This window comes from Myotis brandtii, unplaced genomic scaffold, assembly GCF_000412655.1.
Source record: "Myotis brandtii unplaced genomic scaffold, ASM41265v1 scaffold339, whole genome shotgun sequence".
Taxonomy (NCBI): domain Eukaryota; kingdom Metazoa; phylum Chordata; class Mammalia; order Chiroptera; family Vespertilionidae; genus Myotis; species Myotis brandtii.
In genome coordinates, this window is record NW_005363061.1 from 407,070 (window position 1) to 426,648 (window position 19,579).

A 19,579-nucleotide genomic window follows, 5' to 3' on the forward strand; every position below is an offset into this window, starting at 1 on the left:
TCACCACAAAGGAGGGTCTGTGAGCTTGCTTGAAAATGTGGAGGACAACAGGGATGGAACACATGGCCCTGGGCAGAGGTAGCTTGGTGCTTCCTTTGGGCCTATGCAACACCAATATTCGGTCGCTTTAGTGAAATGTAAACAAATACTAACTGTAATGTAAACATCTACATTTCTACCATCTATGTTAGTTGTATGTATGTAGATTCAGCCCAAGGATATAGAATCATCTCACTGGCCATGCAAACCAAGAAAATGAAGGGAAGAAAGGAAAATCAAAGTGTACTGACTATTCAAGGAAATCTACTTACAGTTCAGGATCCAGTGTGTCATTTTTTCTCTTGGAAAACTGTTCTTTATTTATTGTACTAAAGAGAGAAGAGGGACACAATGAGAAAAAGCGATGTAGAAAGGTGAGCATTCTGACCACCGTTCTATCCCAAGGAACAAATCTCATATGATAAGTGGATTATTTAAGTCCATTTTCCAGGGAAGTCTAGTCAAATAACTTTTTATATTAATAGAAAATTTCAATATCAAGAAAACATATTTTAGTCTTAAAGGTTAAAATTCCTTATAGTATTTATTTAAAAATATTCACATGGCCTCCCAACCATCTGGAACTGACACATCACACACACTGACAGCCTCACAAATACAGAAGCTAACACTCTTATCCATTCTCCATCCAGGATAAACTTCAGGGGGCCCAACTCTGCCTACTGTGGTGATTCTTCACAAAAATGAGGGCACTTCCACATTTAAACGGTTTCCTACTAGTTACAGTCTAGCAATACATCTCTACATGGCTCGAGGCCTTGCTACTCTGAAGACCAGCAGCACAAGTAGACCTTGCTAGTAACCTAGACTTTCAGGTCCACAGCACTCCTGCAGCATCAGCAGGAGGTTTCTTCACTCTTCAAAGCCACAGATGCACTGTGAGAACATGTGGTAAGACACTCCACAGTGCCAATAGTAAGGCTGCCTTCCTTTCCTGCATCAGGGAAACCTAGCTAGAGTCCTGACTTCCCTGGTTTAGCCAAAGGTCAGAAAATTTCCATAAGGCTCAAGGGACCTAGTACCTACTCCCCAGATCAAAGCCTGACTGTACTAAATTGTACTTCAATGGTGATTAAAGTTAAAGTGCAACTTCAAAAAGCCCAATTTGGAAAAATTAATCAGTTTTTCAAAGAAGCCCTGTTTTACTAGTAACATAACACAATTCCATAATTTTTTAAAGTGCTCGGAGCAGCTTTTGTTTATTATGGGTTAAACCAGAAAAGAAGCTGAAGAATATTAAAAGTATACAAAACAGTTCTTTCTTCCTAAAACAGTCCAAATTTGAAATACAATGTTTGTCTAAATCTCAGAGATTAGAAGTACTCTGAGCCCTGGCCGAAGTCAGGGTGTGTGTGGGAGGCAAGCAATCGATATGTCTTTTTCACATTGATGTTCCCCCTCTTCCTCCCTCTATCCCTCCCTCCCTCTCTCTAAAAATCAATGGAAAAAATATACCGAGGTGAGGATTAACAAAAAACAAAAAAACAAGTACAATGAGGCAGTTTGGGACATGCTTGAAAATTTTTTTCCTTGGCATTTACCAAAAAGAACTTGTAAGATCTCAAAAAGCCCAACGAAGTCTCTAAGTCACTCTAACAAAGCCCTAAGGTTGTTTAATGCTATTCACAATTATAGTGATTTCTGTATTATTATCTAAGATGAGAAGGCTGTAAGATTTTGTTCAATTCCCCTCAAATTCAAAACTGTTAATAATGAAGTTCCCTGGCACTACATACTTTCAACATTTAGGAAAGAAGCTGAGTGTTTCCTTATAGAAGAAATATATCTAAAATGACCACCCAGTACTAATGTAGTCCCTTTATCAGCACTAACAGAACCGATAAAAACTTTATCTGTGCTAACCAATATGGCGGCCACTAACCACAGATGTCTATTAAGCATTTAATAAGTAGCAAGTGCAAGTGAGAAACAACTTTACATTTTATTTACTTTTAATTAGTTTGTATTTAAGTAGCCATCTGTGGCTAATGGCTACCATATTGGACAGCATAATCCAAGACTACTCAGAAGCCTGAGCATAATCACCTGAAAACAAACAAGTAAGATGGCACTTTTGAAAAGCAGCAGGTACTTACGTTTGAGGCTGGGAAGGGTCATCCCCCAAAGAAACGCTCTCCCCTTGGATTTCATTGAAACACTTCTCACAGAAATGATACCTGTCGGCAAGAAGGCCATACTGGGGTGAACTGTTCCGTTCACACAACACAGCCCAAGCCAAGCAACGAAGCCACCAATCACAGCAGGCCAAGGAGGGGGACGGGAGCAGAGAGCAGGTCATCAACGGCGACAAGGACATTCAATGATGCAGATTTATGGGCCCCACAGTATGGGTTTTGTTTTTGGTTTGTTTTTTTTGCAATCAAAGCCAAATGCAGACAACGACAAGCATGAGGGAGGAAAAAAAAAAACAAAAAACAAAACAAACGAAGAAATGAGGGATTGCAGGATAACAAAACAACATTAAATGCAAGACAAGACAACACAAAGCAGGGGGCTGGACCCGCAACCAAGGTACATGCCCTTGACTGGAATCGAACCTGGGACCTTTCAGTCCGCAGGCCGATGCTCTATCCACTGAGCCAAACCAGTCAGGGCTATTCATAAATCTTTAAAAAGCATTTACTTTTGATGTAACCAAAGATCACAAAATAATCCTATACAATAAAAGGCTAATATGCAAATTGACCAAATGGCAGAACAACCAGTCGCTATGATATGCACTGACCACCAGGGGGCAGACACTCAATGCAGGAGCTGCCCCCTGGTGGTGAGTGTGCTCCCACAGGGGGAGTGCGCTCAGCCAGAAGCCCTGAACTGGGCTCACGGCTGGCGATTGTAGCAGTGGTGGCGGGGGGCTTTCCTGCCTCCGTGGCAGCGCTAAGGATGTCCGCCTGCAGGCTTAGGCCCTCTCCCCAGCGGGCCTAAGCCGTCAGTTGGACATCCTCTGAGGGCTCCCCGCTCCCAGGGCTCCTGAACTGCAAGAGGGCCCAGGCCGAGCTGAGGGACACCCCTGCCTCGCGTGCATGAATTTCGTGCACTGGGCCTCTAGTTTAAAATGAAAAACAGTAGAATAATTGTATATGGATTAAAAACTGCATGCAAACAAGATAATGATTTTTTTGATTCTAGGTTATTTAATGTTTTAAATCTGGGTTTAAATTAGCTTTTCCCAATCCAAAGAACAATTTTCAGAGACAGTAACTTTGAAGATATAATAATTGCAAAAACAAAAACTCATTAAGACTCATGATAAAGAAAGAGTCTAGATAAAACACTGGTGTCTCACCCAGATGGCCAGATCATCTCATGATGAAGGACACAGATCTGATGCATCTTTCTTCCACATTCGGTACATTCAACAAACCTGGAAGTAAAAAGCCAAAATATCTAAAGACTCAAAATAATAGTTTTTAGAAGTTTTTAAAAGCTCTTTACTGTTACAGGTAGAACAAATTTCAAAGAAATTAAATGTGACATTTTTAAATGTGACTGGAAAGGCAGTAAAATGTGAATGATCCCTACTGCTTAAGCTTCCAAATGAGTCTGCCACCACCCCGGCCACTCTAGGAATGCCCACCACAATGGTACATGCCAGCGCTCTGCAAGGCCTCACCACAAAGGAGGGTCTGTGAGCTTGCTTGAAAATGTGGAGGACAACAGGGATGGAACACATGGCCCTGGGCAGAGGTAGCTTGGTGCTTCCTTTGGGCCTATGCAACACCAATATTCGGTCGCTTTAGTGAAATGTAAACAAATACTAACTGTAATGTAAACATCTACATTTCTACCATCTATGTTAGTTGTATGTATGTAGATTCAGCCCAAGGATATAGAATCATCTCACTGGCCATGCAAACCAAGAAAATGAAGGGAAGAAAGGAAAATCAAAGTGTACTGACTATTCAAGGAAATCTACTTACAGTTCAGGATCCAGTGTGTCATTTTTTCTCTTGGAAAACTGTTCTTTATTTATTGTACTAAAGAGAGAAGAGGGACACAATGAGAAAAAGCGATGTAGAAAGGTGAGCATTCTGACCACCGTTCTATCCCAAGGAACAAATCTCATATGATAAGTGGATTATTTAAGTCCATTTTCCAGGGAAGTCTAGTCAAATAACTTTTTATATTAATAGAAAATTTCAATATCAAGAAAACATATTTTAGTCTTAAAGGTTAAAATTCCTTATAGTATTTATTTAAAAATATTCACATGGCCTCCCAACCATCTGGAACTGACACATCACACACACTGACAGCCTCACAAATACAGAAGCTAACACTCTTATCCATTCTCCATCCAGGATAAACTTCAGGGGGCCCAACTCTGCCTACTGTGGTGATTCTTCACAAAAATGAGGGCACTTCCACATTTAAACGGTTTCCTACTAGTTACAGTCTAGCAATACATCTCTACATGGCTCGAGGCCTTGCTACTCTGAAGACCAGCAGCACAAGTAGACCTTGCTAGTAACCTAGACTTTCAGGTCCACAGCACTCCTGCAGCATCAGCAGGAGGTTTCTTCACTCTTCAAAGCCACAGATGCACTGTGAGAACATGTGGTAAGACACTCCACAGTGCCAATAGTAAGGCTGCCTTCCTTTCCTGCATCAGGGAAACCTAGCTAGAGTCCTGACTTCCCTGGTTTAGCCAAAGGTCAGAAAATTTCCATAAGGCTCAAGGGACCTAGTACCTACTCCCCAGATCAAAGCCTGACTGTACTAAATTGTACTTCAATGGTGATTAAAGTTAAAGTGCAACTTCAAAAAGCCCAATTTGGAAAAATTAATCAGTTTTTCAAAGAAGCCCTGTTTTACTAGTAACATAACACAATTCCATAATTTTTTAAAGTGCTCGGAGCAGCTTTTGTTTATTATGGGTTAAACCAGAAAAGAAGCTGAAGAATATTAAAAGTATACAAAACAGTTCTTTCTTCCTAAAACAGTCCAAATTTGAAATACAATGTTTGTCTAAATCTCAGAGATTAGAAGTACTCTGAGCCCTGGCCGAAGTCAGGGTGTGTGTGGGAGGCAAGCAATCGATATGTCTTTTTCACATTGATGTTCCCCCTCTTCCTCCCTCTATCCCTCCCTCCCTCTCTCTAAAAATCAATGGAAAAAATATACCGAGGTGAGGATTAACAAAAAACAAAAAAACAAGTACAATGAGGCAGTTTGGGACATGCTTGAAAATTTTTTTCCTTGGCATTTACCAAAAAGAACTTGTAAGATCTCAAAAAGCCCAACGAAGTCTCTAAGTCACTCTAACAAAGCCCTAAGGTTGTTTAATGCTATTCACAATTATAGTGATTTCTGTATTATTATCTAAGATGAGAAGGCTGTAAGATTTTGTTCAATTCCCCTCAAATTCAAAACTGTTAATAATGAAGTTCCCTGGCACTACATACTTTCAACATTTAGGAAAGAAGCTGAGTGTTTCCTTATAGAAGAAATATATCTAAAATGACCACCCAGTACTAATGTAGTCCCTTTATCAGCACTAACAGAACCGATAAAAACTTTATCTGTGCTAACCAATATGGCGGCCACTAACCACAGATGTCTATTAAGCATTTAATAAGTAGCAAGTGCAAGTGAGAAACAACTTTACATTTTATTTACTTTTAATTAGTTTGTATTTAAGTAGCCATCTGTGGCTAATGGCTACCATATTGGACAGCATAATCCAAGACTACTCAGAAGCCTGAGCATAATCACCTGAAAACAAACAAGTAAGATGGCACTTTTGAAAAGCAGCAGGTACTTACGTTTGAGGCTGGGAAGGGTCATCCCCCAAAGAAACGCTCTCCCCTTGGATTTCATTGAAACACTTCTCACAGAAATGATACCTGTCGGCAAGAAGGCCATACTGGGGTGAACTGTTCCGTTCACACAACACAGCCCAAGCCAAGCAACGAAGCCACCAATCACAGCAGGCCAAGGAGGGGGACGGGAGCAGAGAGCAGGTCATCAACGGCGACAAGGACATTCAATGATGCAGATTTATGGGCCCCACAGTATGGGTTTTGTTTTTGGTTTGTTTTTTTTGCAATCAAAGCCAAATGCAGACAACGACAAGCATGAGGGAGGAAAAAACAAAACAAAAAACAAAACAAACGAAGAAATGAGGGATTGCAGGATAACAAAACAACATTAAATGCAAGACAAGACAACACAAAGCAGAAAGCCAAGGCAAAGCACAGATTAGCATTAAATATCTCAAATGGGATCACAAGTAGCAAATAAAAAAGTTTCACTTACACAGACCTACACCCTTCATTTTAATAATTAATGCTAATTGATACAAATTAATCAGAAGAAGGAAGGAGAATATACTGGGGAGAGAATAATTGCCATCCTGTTACCTAAACATTATTTTCACACACTTCTCCCCACTTCTTTAAAAAAAAAAAAAAAATCCATTATGGATACAGTACCAGGGAACAACTAATCCAAAAACAACTGTGGGTTGGAAAAAATTTTCTTTTTGATCCCAAGGAAGCCACATTAAAAAAAAAGCCCACACGTTTTTCAATGAAAAGTTTGCACAAGCAGTTAAATACGGATTGTAACCATCAACTGATATAGTTAAAAAGACAAAAGGAAGGCAGTGGTGTGTGTAGATTCCTTGGTACAAAGTAAATTGATGTTAAAAATACAAAAATGGTATGAATGTTAAGATTGTAGCATGAGAAGTTTCATGCTGGTTGTTATTTGATTTTTTGAACATAAGGTGCTTAAAACAACTTGAGACCCACTTTTTCCAGGTTTTAATCAGTAAAACACTATGGACACGAATGACTACAAAGCACTAAGGGAGTGCACCTAACTTTTTGTAAATAAAACAAAACAAAAAGTTTAAGTGACTCTTTCAAAGCTAGGACTACATCTGTAGCACACAAGTTCAGAAAAAACACCACCATGGGCTTGGTTTTATTATAGAAGAGTATTAATCACCAGCCTTGCTCTTTACTGTCTCTGAGCCCACAGTAAACACTCCCAAACCCATACTGAAAACAGGAGACGAATCATGGTTAAGATAACAGTGAGTAAATTTTTGTAATTACTGCCCAAAAGGAAACATCATAGAGAAAGGGCAAATAGCAATATTAAAATATTTCTTCTAATCAGTTTCTTTTCAATGTGCACAAATCCGTGCACTGGGACACTAGTATTGTTATAAGCCAGGGCCCAGACAAGTGACGCAAGGCTACTTTCTGCTATAAAACTGTGTATTTCTACAAAGGCAAATTGCAAAACTAGAACTTGTGCTATACAGTTGTTCTCAAGCAAGTTACACATGAACCATGACCTTATGTGTGTTGGTCCATGTGCATGCACTCTCTAGACAAGCACACACATGGATCATGGGCCACACATGGTCAAGCTTACCTGTTCTGGTAACTGTAATACGTGGCATCACGCGGGATTGTGCACAACTGTTTGCCATAGCAACAGAGTGTCTGTGGAGAGAATTCCAACTGCAAAAGAAACCATTCATTAAATAGTACACAGGCCTGAAGAACAAGCTAGAATATTTACATGGGCAAATAAAAAACCAAGTCAGTGAAGTCTTAATTCTCATTTGTGTTAATCATAATTTGTTGTTTCCAAGACAGTTCACAGAACTAAAACCATTCTAGTTTACTAATGTATTATTTCACCACTGTGAATAGACTTAGTGGTCATATCCTCTCATGACTTACCAAAGAACTCAATAGGACAAGAGGAGCTTAATGTGAATTGGTATGCACAGGCAAACCAGTACATGACAGGTGGTATGCACCCACAGGAGGTTATGATCAAATCCCTACTCCAGATGAATTTATAATCTAATGATTCAGGATTCTAATTAGTCAAGTTTTCAACACAATAATTATCTGTGCAAAAATTCTTACCTTTCTACCACAACAATATCCAAGGCTTTGCATGACTGGGTCAATTTCTTGTTCAAAGACCTCAGAGAGCTTGGAGCAGTATTTGTACACCCGCGATGTTTTCCGATTATATAACCAGGCATTGTTGAACATAAGCCAAATGTCATCCACATACTGCCAGGGCTCCTGATACTGTCCAGTGTCTAACTTCCTCTTGATGGTGGAAAGATCCATGGGGATCTTCACAATATCAAAGTAATCCTAGGACAAATAACACCAAGCAACATTACTCAAAGTCTCAGTATATTTAAGGTAGATAGCCTATCTTCCTATTATCATCATTAATTTCCAGGTAATGTTGAGTCTTTGACCTGTCTATATTTCAGAAGAGTTGATTGATCCAACACCCTTTAAATCATTAGTCTACAGAGATGTGAGGCAGGTCAAAGGAAAGAGCAGAGAACAGAGCTACCACAGACTTTCCATATGCCAGGCTTATGGTCTACAGAAACAACTGCAGGTGCTTTACCACATAGTATAAGTGCAATCAGTTTAAAGACCCTAAAATTTTAGTACTAGAAGGAAACTAAGTCAACATCAGTGCTCCATCTAAGGCCACAGAGAAATATAGGCGGGTGGGGGGTGGCAGAGGGAATTCCCGACGGATTTCCACCCTTCGCAGCACTCCACTGCCTTATTCAATACTACTTAAAATCCTCAAAGGGAACCTGCTAGCAGACTGGTGTAAAGGCAACTTTAAAAGCAGATGAAGTTGCCTGGCCGATGTGGCTTAGAAGTTGAGCGTCCACCCATGAACCAGGAGTCACAGTTCGATTCCCAGTAGGGGCATGCAGGAGGCAATCTCATTGATGTTTTTTCTATTTTTCTCTCTCTCTCCCTCTCTCTGAAATAAAGTAAAAAACAAAAGACCTCCACAAAAATCCTCTGGAGAACTTAAGATAGCAGCCGATTGAAATAGGCCGTTAAGGTCTTCCAGTTTAAAAAAATAAAAGCTAAAATAAAAGCTGATGAAGCTAATTTGGGTCTATCTTTTCCGTAAAAAAAAAAATATTGCTACTCCAGTGATAAACTATATGACTCAGGAATCCCACTGAATATATATCCAAGAGAAATAAGAACATCCACCACACTGCCTTGATTGGTTTGGCTCGGTGGATAGAGCTTCGGACTGAGGGGTCCCGGGTTTGATTCCGGTCAAGGGCATGTACCTTGGTTGCGGGCGCATCCCTAGTAGGGGGTGTGCAGGAGGCAGCTGATCGATGTTTCTCTCTCATCGATGTTTCTGACTCTCTGTCTCTCTCTCTTCCTCTCTGTAAAAAATCAATAAAAATATATTTTTTTAAAAACAACAAAAAAACAAACATCCACCACAAAAAAATTTGATGCGGATATACCCAGCAGCACCAGTGTCAACAGTAAAAAATGTGTAAACAACCCAAATGTCTAACAAAAAATAAACTGGTGAAGAAAATATGGTATAGCCACACAAAGGAATATTCCTGGGCCATAAAAAGAACTGAAATACTGACTTGTGCTACAACAGGATGAACCCTAAAAACATTATGCTAAGTGAAAATAAGCCAGTTACAAGTACCACATACTGTATAACTCCATTTAGTGAAATGTCCAGAATGGACAAATCAAGAAAGCAGACTTATGGTTGACTGGGGATACTGGTAGTGGCGGCTGTGAAGCAGATGGGAATGACTGCTCATGGGGTTTCTTTTCTTTGGTGGGCTGGTAAAAATGACCCAAAACTGACTGTGGTGATGGTTACATAATTCTGTGAATGCACAAAACCATTGAATTATATACTTTACATGAATGACTTACACCATATGTGAATTATATCTGAATAAAGCTGTTAACAAGTTAAAAAACAAAATCAGAAGTGCCACCACATACTTACAGGGATTCCTAGAAGCTGAGGGTCCACAGGTTGACGAAAGGGGAGGGATTCTGGATCCTGTCGGTAAAGTGCCTCCAATGTTGGCATCAGTGCCTGGCGTAATTCTTCTGGTTTGAAAACTTTAAGAGTACATTTAAAATTAGTTACCAATTAACCATAAAAAAAGAAAAAGTTCAAGTCAAAGCTATGAATATATCTCAAGAATCACAAAATACAAAAATGCCTACGTTGTCCCCATGGAAGTATCACTAAGGGTGGGTAGCGCCTTCAAAACACCATGTCTTGTAATCCTTAAACACCTTTTATGGCTCAGCTAATTTTTCAGTCAGAAATTTAGTTAAGATTTTTTGTTTCTCCCTCACCCAAGGACCCATTCATTGATTTTTTAGAGAGAGGGAGAGACAGAAGCATCAATGTGAGAAACAGGTTGGTTGCCTCTCGTATGTGCCCCATCCGGAAAGGAACCTACAACCTAGGTATATGTGCCCTGACCGGGAATTGAACCTGGGACGTAGGTACGTGCCCCACCTGGAATGGAACCCATGACCTTTCAGTGTATGGGACGATGCTCCAACCAACTGAGCCACAATGGCCAGGGTAGTTAAGATGGTCTTGACCAAGTAGAAAAAGAATCCCAAACCTTCCAAAAATTTATTAAGAGACTTGTCAAAACAATATAGGAGGAGGAGGATGCTATCAAGTAAGAATAGAAAGAACTCATTCACAACATCAGTGTTTAACAAGCTAGAAATTGGATCTGGTATTGTCTTATTGCTGAAGGTATCAGAAGCACTCCAAGAATAGTCCCTCATTGTGTTTCAGAACTTAGGAGGAAGACATATTTACAATTTTAATGGCAAATGTTGGGTTTAAGTCTAAGGAAACAGACTAAATTGTTATTGCCAGAACACTGGACTCAGTTTACCAAATTATGTTCAAGTGTGTTTTGCAAAAGTCAGGAAAGAGTTGCACGTGTGTCCCAAATGGAATCAGTTTAAGCTGTCATTCAAGAAGCTAGCCATAAAAGGTCCAATTTTGAGCTTTAAAATTACACTTAGAGCACAGGCCTTATTTCTACTATTTACAAATAAATTTTATCTTCGGGAGGGTATATATGTTAGCACTTCAGGTATTTTTGACCTCATTATGGGGGCTGCCATAAAAAGAAAAATCAGACAAACAGATGGCTTCTTTTGTCTCTCATACTAGGTTGTATTCAAAATAAACAGATTTTGAGCAAACTTGTGTGATTAGCTGTTTTAAAGAGAATCCGAATAGTAAGACTGGGTTTGTTGCAGCCCACATTAAAACAACTCCTCAATATATACAACCTTACTTTTAAGTGAAAATAATTTCTTAACCCCAACATTTTAAAGTACATTAATGGAACACTTTTATAAACATCCTCTCCAGGAGCCAGGAGACTCTCCCTTGAGATAAGCCCTGTCTGTTCTGTGCCACTGAAGAGGTCACTAGAGTTACAGGAAGTTCTAGTCCTACACTAGTTAATTTCTGTGGGAATGTTTGAGTTTAACACTGCGTTAAGCAGCACTGCTTTGTTGACTTGATTCATCAATATTCAGCAGGGTGGTTCAAAGCAGAGACTGCATAGCTGACCTGGGTTCACTTAGCAGCTGAGTAAGCTGGGGCAAGTTACTTATTGAGCATCAGTTTTCCTGCCTGTATAATGGGATCAACAGCATCAGAGTTTTTATAAACTTATCAAATGAGACAATGCAGTTGTGTGGCATAATGCCTGGTGCACAGTAGGTTAACGATGTTATTATTGCTGTTATTTTTTGCATTTCAAGAATATTACTTAATTTCTCTCCTCTGGAAAATACAATTTTGACAGGGTGTTAACCACCCAACCCTGAAGAAATGATGGGTATGACTGACCCAGTAATTCCAGGAAGGAAATATACCTTAAAATAAATAAATAAAGTAAGTAAATAAATTCTTTTCCAACATTAGTTAATGAAAAGACCAGGACAAGGGCTCCAAGCTTAATGAAATCACATTAGAGTCCATTTCAGAGGTCCAAGAAGCCTGATCCCATTTTTCTCAAGTTCTGTTGGTCCCTGCCTTCAGGAACACAGAGCCCGAGACTTACTCTTCTTCTTTGACTGTCCTGGAGCTGGAGACGACTGGGTAACTGAAGTACTTGGCTGGTCTTCCTCCTCTTTTGTCTCAGTTTTTATTTCAGTGCCTCTCTCTTCTGTTTCTGTAGGTTCCACTTTACAGTCTTCTGCTTTAGTCTAAAAGGCAAGGTAGGTATTTTAGTATTCCAAAGACATGCAACTGGAAGCAGTAAAGATCACTGACTGACTTACATCGTCTCCCCTAGCCGCCCCCATGAGTATCTGAAGACCCTTTTTTCAAATGGAAATCAATGAAATGAGATTTAATTATCAGAATACGTTCCTGTAACATGTTTAATTGGGTTTCTAGACTGAGTTCCTTACCAAATCACAGTAATTGCCCTACTCTCACCTCTGGAATATCCTCTGGCTGAGTATCTGCTGGTTCTGGCTGATCCACTTCCATTTTAGCCTCCATTTTCACTTCCTGTGAAGGCTGCTTCTCAGGAATGGCCTGAGAATTCACTTCTGTGCTACTAGTAGATGGAGGGTTTGACACCTGCCCCTCAATGCTTACAGCTGGCTGGGAAAGCTGGGCAGAGAAGGGGGACGACACAAAAAATTTGCCAATTATACAACCAGAATTTAAGCTACACAATAGGATGGCATGGTTAACCCCCTATTTCTAGGCTGTTATCATTACATCCTTTTATAGAGCTTTCACTTACTGCCTATTTCATCCCCTTGTAATAAAGCATGCTTTATTTTATTTTAAACCCTCACTCGAGGATATGCTTAGAGAGAGGAGGGGAGAAAGAGAAACATCAATGTGAGAGAGAAACATGGGTTGGGTGCCTTGCGTATGTTCCCTAGCTGGGGATCAAAACCATAACCCAAGTATGTGTCCTGACTGGGAGTTGCACCAGCAACCCTTTGGTACATGGGATGACGCTCAACCAAGTCACTCTGGCCAGCGTAAATTATGCTTTAGAACAGGAGATTTAGGACTTAAAAATACTGGTTGACCAGTTGCACATAAAAGAGCCATCAACTGGCTTTTGTTGATTCTCATTCTGTGGTAGTGTGTGAGGGGTGAAGGTTTCAGAGGTGACTGCCTAGAGGAGCTCACATTTATACAGAAATGGAAAGAAAAGAAAAAAGGATGACTGCCTATCTTGTTTTGTTTTTAACACTTCTCATTAGGACATTTCAAATGTACAGAAAAGTAGAATATAATGAACCCTCATACTGCATGGCTGTTTGGAATAATCACATTCTAAAGGGTAAATGTCCATTCTCTAAAGTCTTCCAATAAGAAACCTCATAATGAGAGATTAGTATTTTCAGGAACTACCCTACGTAGAATAAAATCAAGTTTCCTTTTGCACTCTGCCCTCCCTTGCCCATCAAAGGCCAGGATGAACCAGTCAGTAATGAACAGTGTTTTATAAAGTAGACTTTTAGCTCAATATTGACAGAGAACGAAAACAGTATCAGTGATCAAGTAGAAGGTTCTAAGCCTTCACCCATCGAGTTCTGTTAGTAAGGATGCAACTATTATATGTGAATTTAGATGTCTACTATATATAAAACGAGCCTCTCACAAGGAAGCTACAAGCTGTTCCAAGCCCATACTTTTCTCATCTTAGATCATAATTTTCTAACCTTGGCTAGGACCACAAACACTCATAAATCCATGATTTTGTTTTGTTCATTTGCCCTCATATACTACAGCTCAGACTATTTGAAAAAGATTCTTTAAAATTCATGTGAGTATACTAAATGTACTTGAGTCTCTCCCCTCATGGTCCCCTTATATGCCTTAAAGCCTCAGAATACAACATGAAACAGCATGGTCAACATCAGACCTAAACAAAATCTCTGAACTCCATGTATGCTAGGTACTACAACAGGAAAAAAGAAAAGTAAAAAGGGTAGGGAAAGTAAGAAAGAAAGAAAAGAAAGTCGAATCTAGTCTAGCTGGGCAGACAACAAGAGATGAAACAAGAGACAAGAGAATTAACACAGCACAGAAGTACTTTAACACCACAGTACAGTTGAAACAATCCCACCCAAACCCAAGTCTGCTTACTGGAGTGGCAGGCTGTGGAGGCAGCAGTGGTGCCGTCGGGGTGGGAACAGACGCCGACGTACTCTGCTGTGAGAGAGGCTGCTGCTGCAGCTGGTCAGCTGAAGCAGCAGCAGGAAGTGAAGGCTGTAGTTGGGGAGGAAGTTGCGTTGGTGGAGGTGTAGGTGTCTGCCTTGGAGGTGGATGCAGAGCCTGGGACTGTGGCCCAGGTGGCATTGCTGGAGGTGTAGGAACAGGGGCTGGAATTGCTGTTGCTGGTGGCTGCTGAGCCCCTATGCTTGGGGGAGTGTGGTGAGGGGTGGGAGTACGACTAGGTACAGGAGAGGGTGAATTCTGATGCAGAGCTGGTTGAGGAAGAGGGGGACAGTGAATGTGGCTCCCTTGAGACCCTGGAGGCATTATAGGAGAGTTCACAGGGCAGGAAGAACTGGACATTTGTGCCTGTTAAAATGAGAAACATAAGATGGAAATTAAGAAGAGAATTAAAGCAATATTTACATAGGCAGGCTATATGCATTTAAGGACACAAACTGATTAAACAAAAATGGCAATGAATGCCTCCATTTAAAAATGTGATAAAACTTGTTATTGGGGGCATATATCTTTGTATAATATAGTACAATTAAGTAAACGTCAAAAAATTCAGCTGAATGGCCTCAGTCTCTATAGGGGCATGGAACAGGTAAGTACACATATACAGTGGATTTTGGCCTTCCTATGCTCTCTTCAGCTAGAGTTCTTCCTTCTGCACAGCAGTTGTAACAAGATTTCATTTTAATGTGTTCATTACTTTAAAAAATGGTTAATACTATCAATTTAATTTCTTTCCTGGTTTATAACAATTAACATGGCTATGCCACAGAGTACTCACTTCACTGTTCAGAATACCACATGTCTATACTGTTTATTTTTCAATCCTCACCGAGGACATTTGTCCATTCATCTTTTTAGAGAGTGTGGAAGAGAGAGGGAAAGACAGAAATATCAATGTGAGAGGAACACATCGATTGGTTGCCTCCTGCATGTGCCCTGTCCAGGGTCCCGACTGGGGAGGAACCTGCAGCCGAGGTACATGCCCTTGACCAGAATTGAACCCAGGGCCCTTCGGTCCGCAGGATAATGCTCTATCCACGGAGTCAAACCTGCTAGGGCTATACTGTTCTTAATAAAAACTTTTAAAAAATCATCTACTCTTACCCACGATTGCTGCCACCCTTCCCTGTATAAAACCTAGACCAGAGGTTCAGGTTCAAGAATCACAAAACCAAGAAAATCCATTTGTCAGACATACTTGAGACACTGGTGCTTGACCTCCAGGCGGAGCCAAAGGCATATTCGTTACATTCATTCCCTGTGTTGAGAACGGAGTCTGGGGAAGGTACTGGCTCTGGCTGGAAGGCTGCTGCATTCGAGGCCCATAGCCCATAGGCTGCAAACAAAAACACAGCACCAAATTGCTTCATTACAGTTATTTTACTGGAGCAGCTGGAATCACCAACTGGTCTGGCCCTGATATGGGGAGGGTGGGGTAGGGCAAGAAAGGAAGAAAGTGGTGCAACAGTTGTATTCATGCCAAGATAATAGAGGAGTCTCACAGTTTACCTAAGCCTACTTTAGAGAAATTACAAGAGGTGACAAACGAATTCTCTGATACACAACTGCACCTAGAACTCTGATAGAGGTAATTGTTTCTTCACAAACTCTGCTTAAGGAAGAAGGATGAATAAAAATTTCAGGAGACATTTGCTCTTTGCTTATGTCAGTGATATTGTAATAGAGTAAATAGTAAGACTCCATAATGGGTACAAAAAAGTAAAATATTACAAGTTGTGCTGAACAAGGTGTAGCATTCATGGTCCCCAATGAATTGTTACATTTCATTTATAAAATTATCTCAAACAAATACAGGCCTTTAATGAAGAATTATGGAGTACCAAAGGCCCCAAAATGCCATAATCTAAGAACGGTATGTACATATTAAAATGAAGATTAATAAGCCTCCTCATTAAATATGGAAGACATTATGCTACACAATGCTAGAGAGGCTCAGGAATTAGAGGCACTAGCTAATGCAAAGACAAGGTAAGGGTTGAGGCCAACCAAAGGTTGATAATAGGTTTAGAGTTTGCAATAGGAGCAATGAGATGTTAAGAGTCCTTTTCCTCCAGTCTCTAAGAACAGGCAACTGCCCCTCCATTGCAAAAGACAGTTACCTTCCTAGGGAAGACAGGCATTACAGAAAAGAGGTGATTATGTAAAAGTGTATGAGCTACCAAACACTGAGATTCCAGCAAAAGGTGACTGGCCATTCTTATAAGCTTTCCAATACTATGACTATGAACAGTAGTTGGAAGCAAATCTTTCCTATAGTATTTTATATAGATTACAATCAAGACAGTTCTTAACATATATATTGACTCTCAGGATATAGATATCTATATATCTATATCTATCTATATCTATAGATATAGATACACATACACACACACACACACACACACACACACACACACACACACACACACACACACACTTTAGAAACCTGGTTCTTCCATTTAAAGCTTTCAAGCCATTATATAAGTTCTGACACAGAGCATTGTAATTTACAGATGTACCATAATTTGACCTAACAAACCCCCCAATGCACATTCAGGATATGGTTTTATTTCAAAAGAGAGTATATAATGTAACATCTTTCACACAAATTTTCTTCAAAGTATATCCTTTTAGTATCTCAGTGATTATTTCTGTAGGATAAATTCTGAAAAAACAATTTATAGATAAAGAGAAAGGTGAGCCGAAACCGGTTTCGCTCAGTGGATAGAGCGTCGGCCTGCGGATTGAAAGGTCCCGGGTTCGATTCCGGTCAAGGGCATGTACCTTGGTTGCGGGCATACCCCCAGTGGGAGATGTGTAGGAGGCAGCTGATCGATGTTTCTCTCTCATCGATGTTTCTCTCTCATCGATGTTTCTAACTCTCTATCTCTCTCCCTTCCTCTCTGTAAAAAATCAATAAAATATATTAAAAAAAAAAGAGAGAGAAAGGTGAAAATTAATTTTAGTGTTCACTGCCTATTTATTCTCATTTCTGAAACACATACTCATTTAATAATGTCTATATTAGGGCCATAGAATAAAATAGAATTACACAAGAATCACTTATAGTCAGCTGTTTAAGCAAGTGTCAGAATTTTTATATAAAAAGTAGAAACAAAGAAAAAAAGGATTTTAAAATTGTCGGGTAAAGGTCAAAAGAGATGACCCAAACAGGCCAAACTTACTGGGTTGAGAGTTCCAGGCTGAGCTAACTGTCCATGGTGCTGAAGAGGAGAGGTTTGCCGGGGCCCAATAGGGGGTTGGGGCATATTCATCTGGCCAAATTGATTCAAACCTGTAAGTGTAAAATATTAGATCTGAACACTTTCATGGGATCAAAGAATAAAAGACAGGTCTTATTTCTGATTCTACATCATTTTATAAGGACAAATAAATGAACCTGTTTTCAACTGTGAATGAATCTGTGTAATTCACAATAGCAACAGAGGGGCATTGTTATCATCAATTCCATATTGGCCCATTGTTTTTAAATGGATGCTTGACCACTTTAATGTCTTTTGCCTCTCAACCTGCCAGCCAACCTGCTCTTCACCCCTCCCTTCCTCCCTGGGCTCCAAACACCAAAAGGTTTTCAGATTTCTCAGGCAAGCAATTATGATATCTACTACTGGCCTGGGGCAAGAAATCGAGGTGCAAGTATAATCTCGTAGTAAACCAGGGACTCTGATAGAGGTCACAAAAAATGCATGGTTTTCTTCCATAACTTACCAGGTTGAGGAGTTATCCGAGGCATCATCTGGTTTGGCACACTGCCACGGATCATAGATGGATCAGGTAAAGGGCCGTCTAGAGTGGAATAGAGAAATGGTTAGAAAAGCATCTTTCAGCTAGATTTCTTTCCCTTTAAAAGAAAAAACAAACAAAACCCACATAATATTTTTAGTTATATTTTAAAGAATTTGGTCTGAATCACACAACAAAAAACAGGAACTAGAAGAAAATATTAGTTCTGAAATATTTTTTAAAATGCCTCCAAAAGGTTTTAGTACATTCCTTTATGAACTATGGTGCTTTCAGTATGGACAGGAAGATCTTAAAGAAAAAATGCTATTATAGCACTTAATATGCTATTATTTAACTAAGCCAGATTCTTTGGTTTGTATGCAGCAGAATACCTCCAGAGACAAGGGCCACAGATTTTGCCCAGTAACAAAATTTGATTGTGTACCCCAATGTTTTTTTTAAATGCTGTGAATATTGGCTTTAAATAAAATACTTATTATACAGCATTACATATTATGCATCTCTTAAAATAAATACAAAAAATAGATATAATTAAAATATCCTATATAACAAAAGGCTAGTATGCAAATCAACCGAACAGCAGAATGACTGGTAGCTATGACGCACACTGACCACCAGGGGGCAGACACTCAACGCAGGAGCTGCCCCCTGGTGGTCAGTGCGTTCCCACAGGGGGAGAGCTGCTTAGCCAGAAGCTCTGAGCTGGGCTCACGGCTGGTGAGTGCAGCGGCGGTGGCGGGAGCCTCTCCTCCCTCCGTGGCAGTGCTAAGGATGTCCAATGTCCAACTGACGGCTTAGGACATCCCCCAAGGGATACCAGATTGCAACAGGGCACAGGCCAGGCTGAGGGACCCGCCCCCAAGTGCAAGAATTTCGTGCACCGGGCCTCTAGTGAATATATAAGGTTCTAACATTTTCTTGGATTATGTGCACATCCTCTGGTGCAACATTCCCAACTCATTTCACACCATAGTGCACAGAGAAAATAATATTTCTATAGCCCTGGGGGGAAGGCAGAATGCTTGGAGTGAACCAGTTCTATCCCGTACACCCCCGACCCAGTGTTGTGTGCTCAAGCCTTCGGAACACTTGTGGCACACTGTGCTGTAAAGACAAACCCACCACATCAGACAACTCTCAAATTTTACTGTCACTTTTGTTCATTTAATAAAATGATCCCACAACTATGTGGCTTATTGCAACTCAAGTTACTAAATTCATAAGGACTTATCACTAATATTGCTCCTAATAAAACAATGATATAGTCAAATTGAAAACCGAAGAATGCTGAACACTGTCATATAATTTTATCTGCAACTGTGCAAGACTTGCAAAATTAATGTGTAACCTGTGTTCACTATATAAATATTTAGAGAACATAGCAAAAAGAGATAAACCTCTATTAATAGTTTTAATCTTCCACATTATGTATTCACATACACTTTACAAAAAAAAAAGTTTTCACTTAATATAAGAGGAACTTTTTCTCCTGTCAATAATATGCATGGGTACGCCAAGCTAAATGCTGGGGTACTTTTAGGATATTTCTGATGTTTCCACAGTATAAATTATGCTACTGTGACTTCTGTGCAATTCTACCATTACTAGAGGCCCAATGCATGAAATTCAAACAAGGGCCTTGGCCCCGGCCCCCGCCCCCCGT

General features: G+C 40.0%; 1 protein-coding gene across 1 annotated transcript in view; it reads right to left on the reverse strand.

Moving 5' to 3' along the window:
- Positions 1 to 19,579, reverse strand: part of EP300 (E1A binding protein p300) — a 75,994-nt gene that overhangs the window by 16,085 nt on the left and 40,330 nt on the right. Inside the window, exons 11-22 of the mRNA XM_014543838.1 lie at positions 17,881 to 17,958; positions 17,337 to 17,446; positions 15,347 to 15,484; positions 14,059 to 14,496; positions 12,379 to 12,558; positions 11,999 to 12,143; positions 9,886 to 10,004; positions 7,977 to 8,216; positions 7,471 to 7,559; positions 5,847 to 5,927; positions 4,002 to 4,058; positions 3,368 to 3,445 (exon numbers count right to left, since the gene is read on the reverse strand). Of these exons, the coding sequence (XP_014399324.1) occupies positions 3,368 to 3,445; positions 4,002 to 4,058; positions 5,847 to 5,927; positions 7,471 to 7,559; positions 7,977 to 8,216; positions 9,886 to 10,004; positions 11,999 to 12,143; positions 12,379 to 12,558; positions 14,059 to 14,496; positions 15,347 to 15,484; positions 17,337 to 17,446; positions 17,881 to 17,958 (1,753 nt within the window). The remainder of the gene's footprint in view (positions 1 to 3,367; positions 3,446 to 4,001; positions 4,059 to 5,846; positions 5,928 to 7,470; positions 7,560 to 7,976; positions 8,217 to 9,885; positions 10,005 to 11,998; positions 12,144 to 12,378; positions 12,559 to 14,058; positions 14,497 to 15,346; positions 15,485 to 17,336; positions 17,447 to 17,880; positions 17,959 to 19,579) is intronic.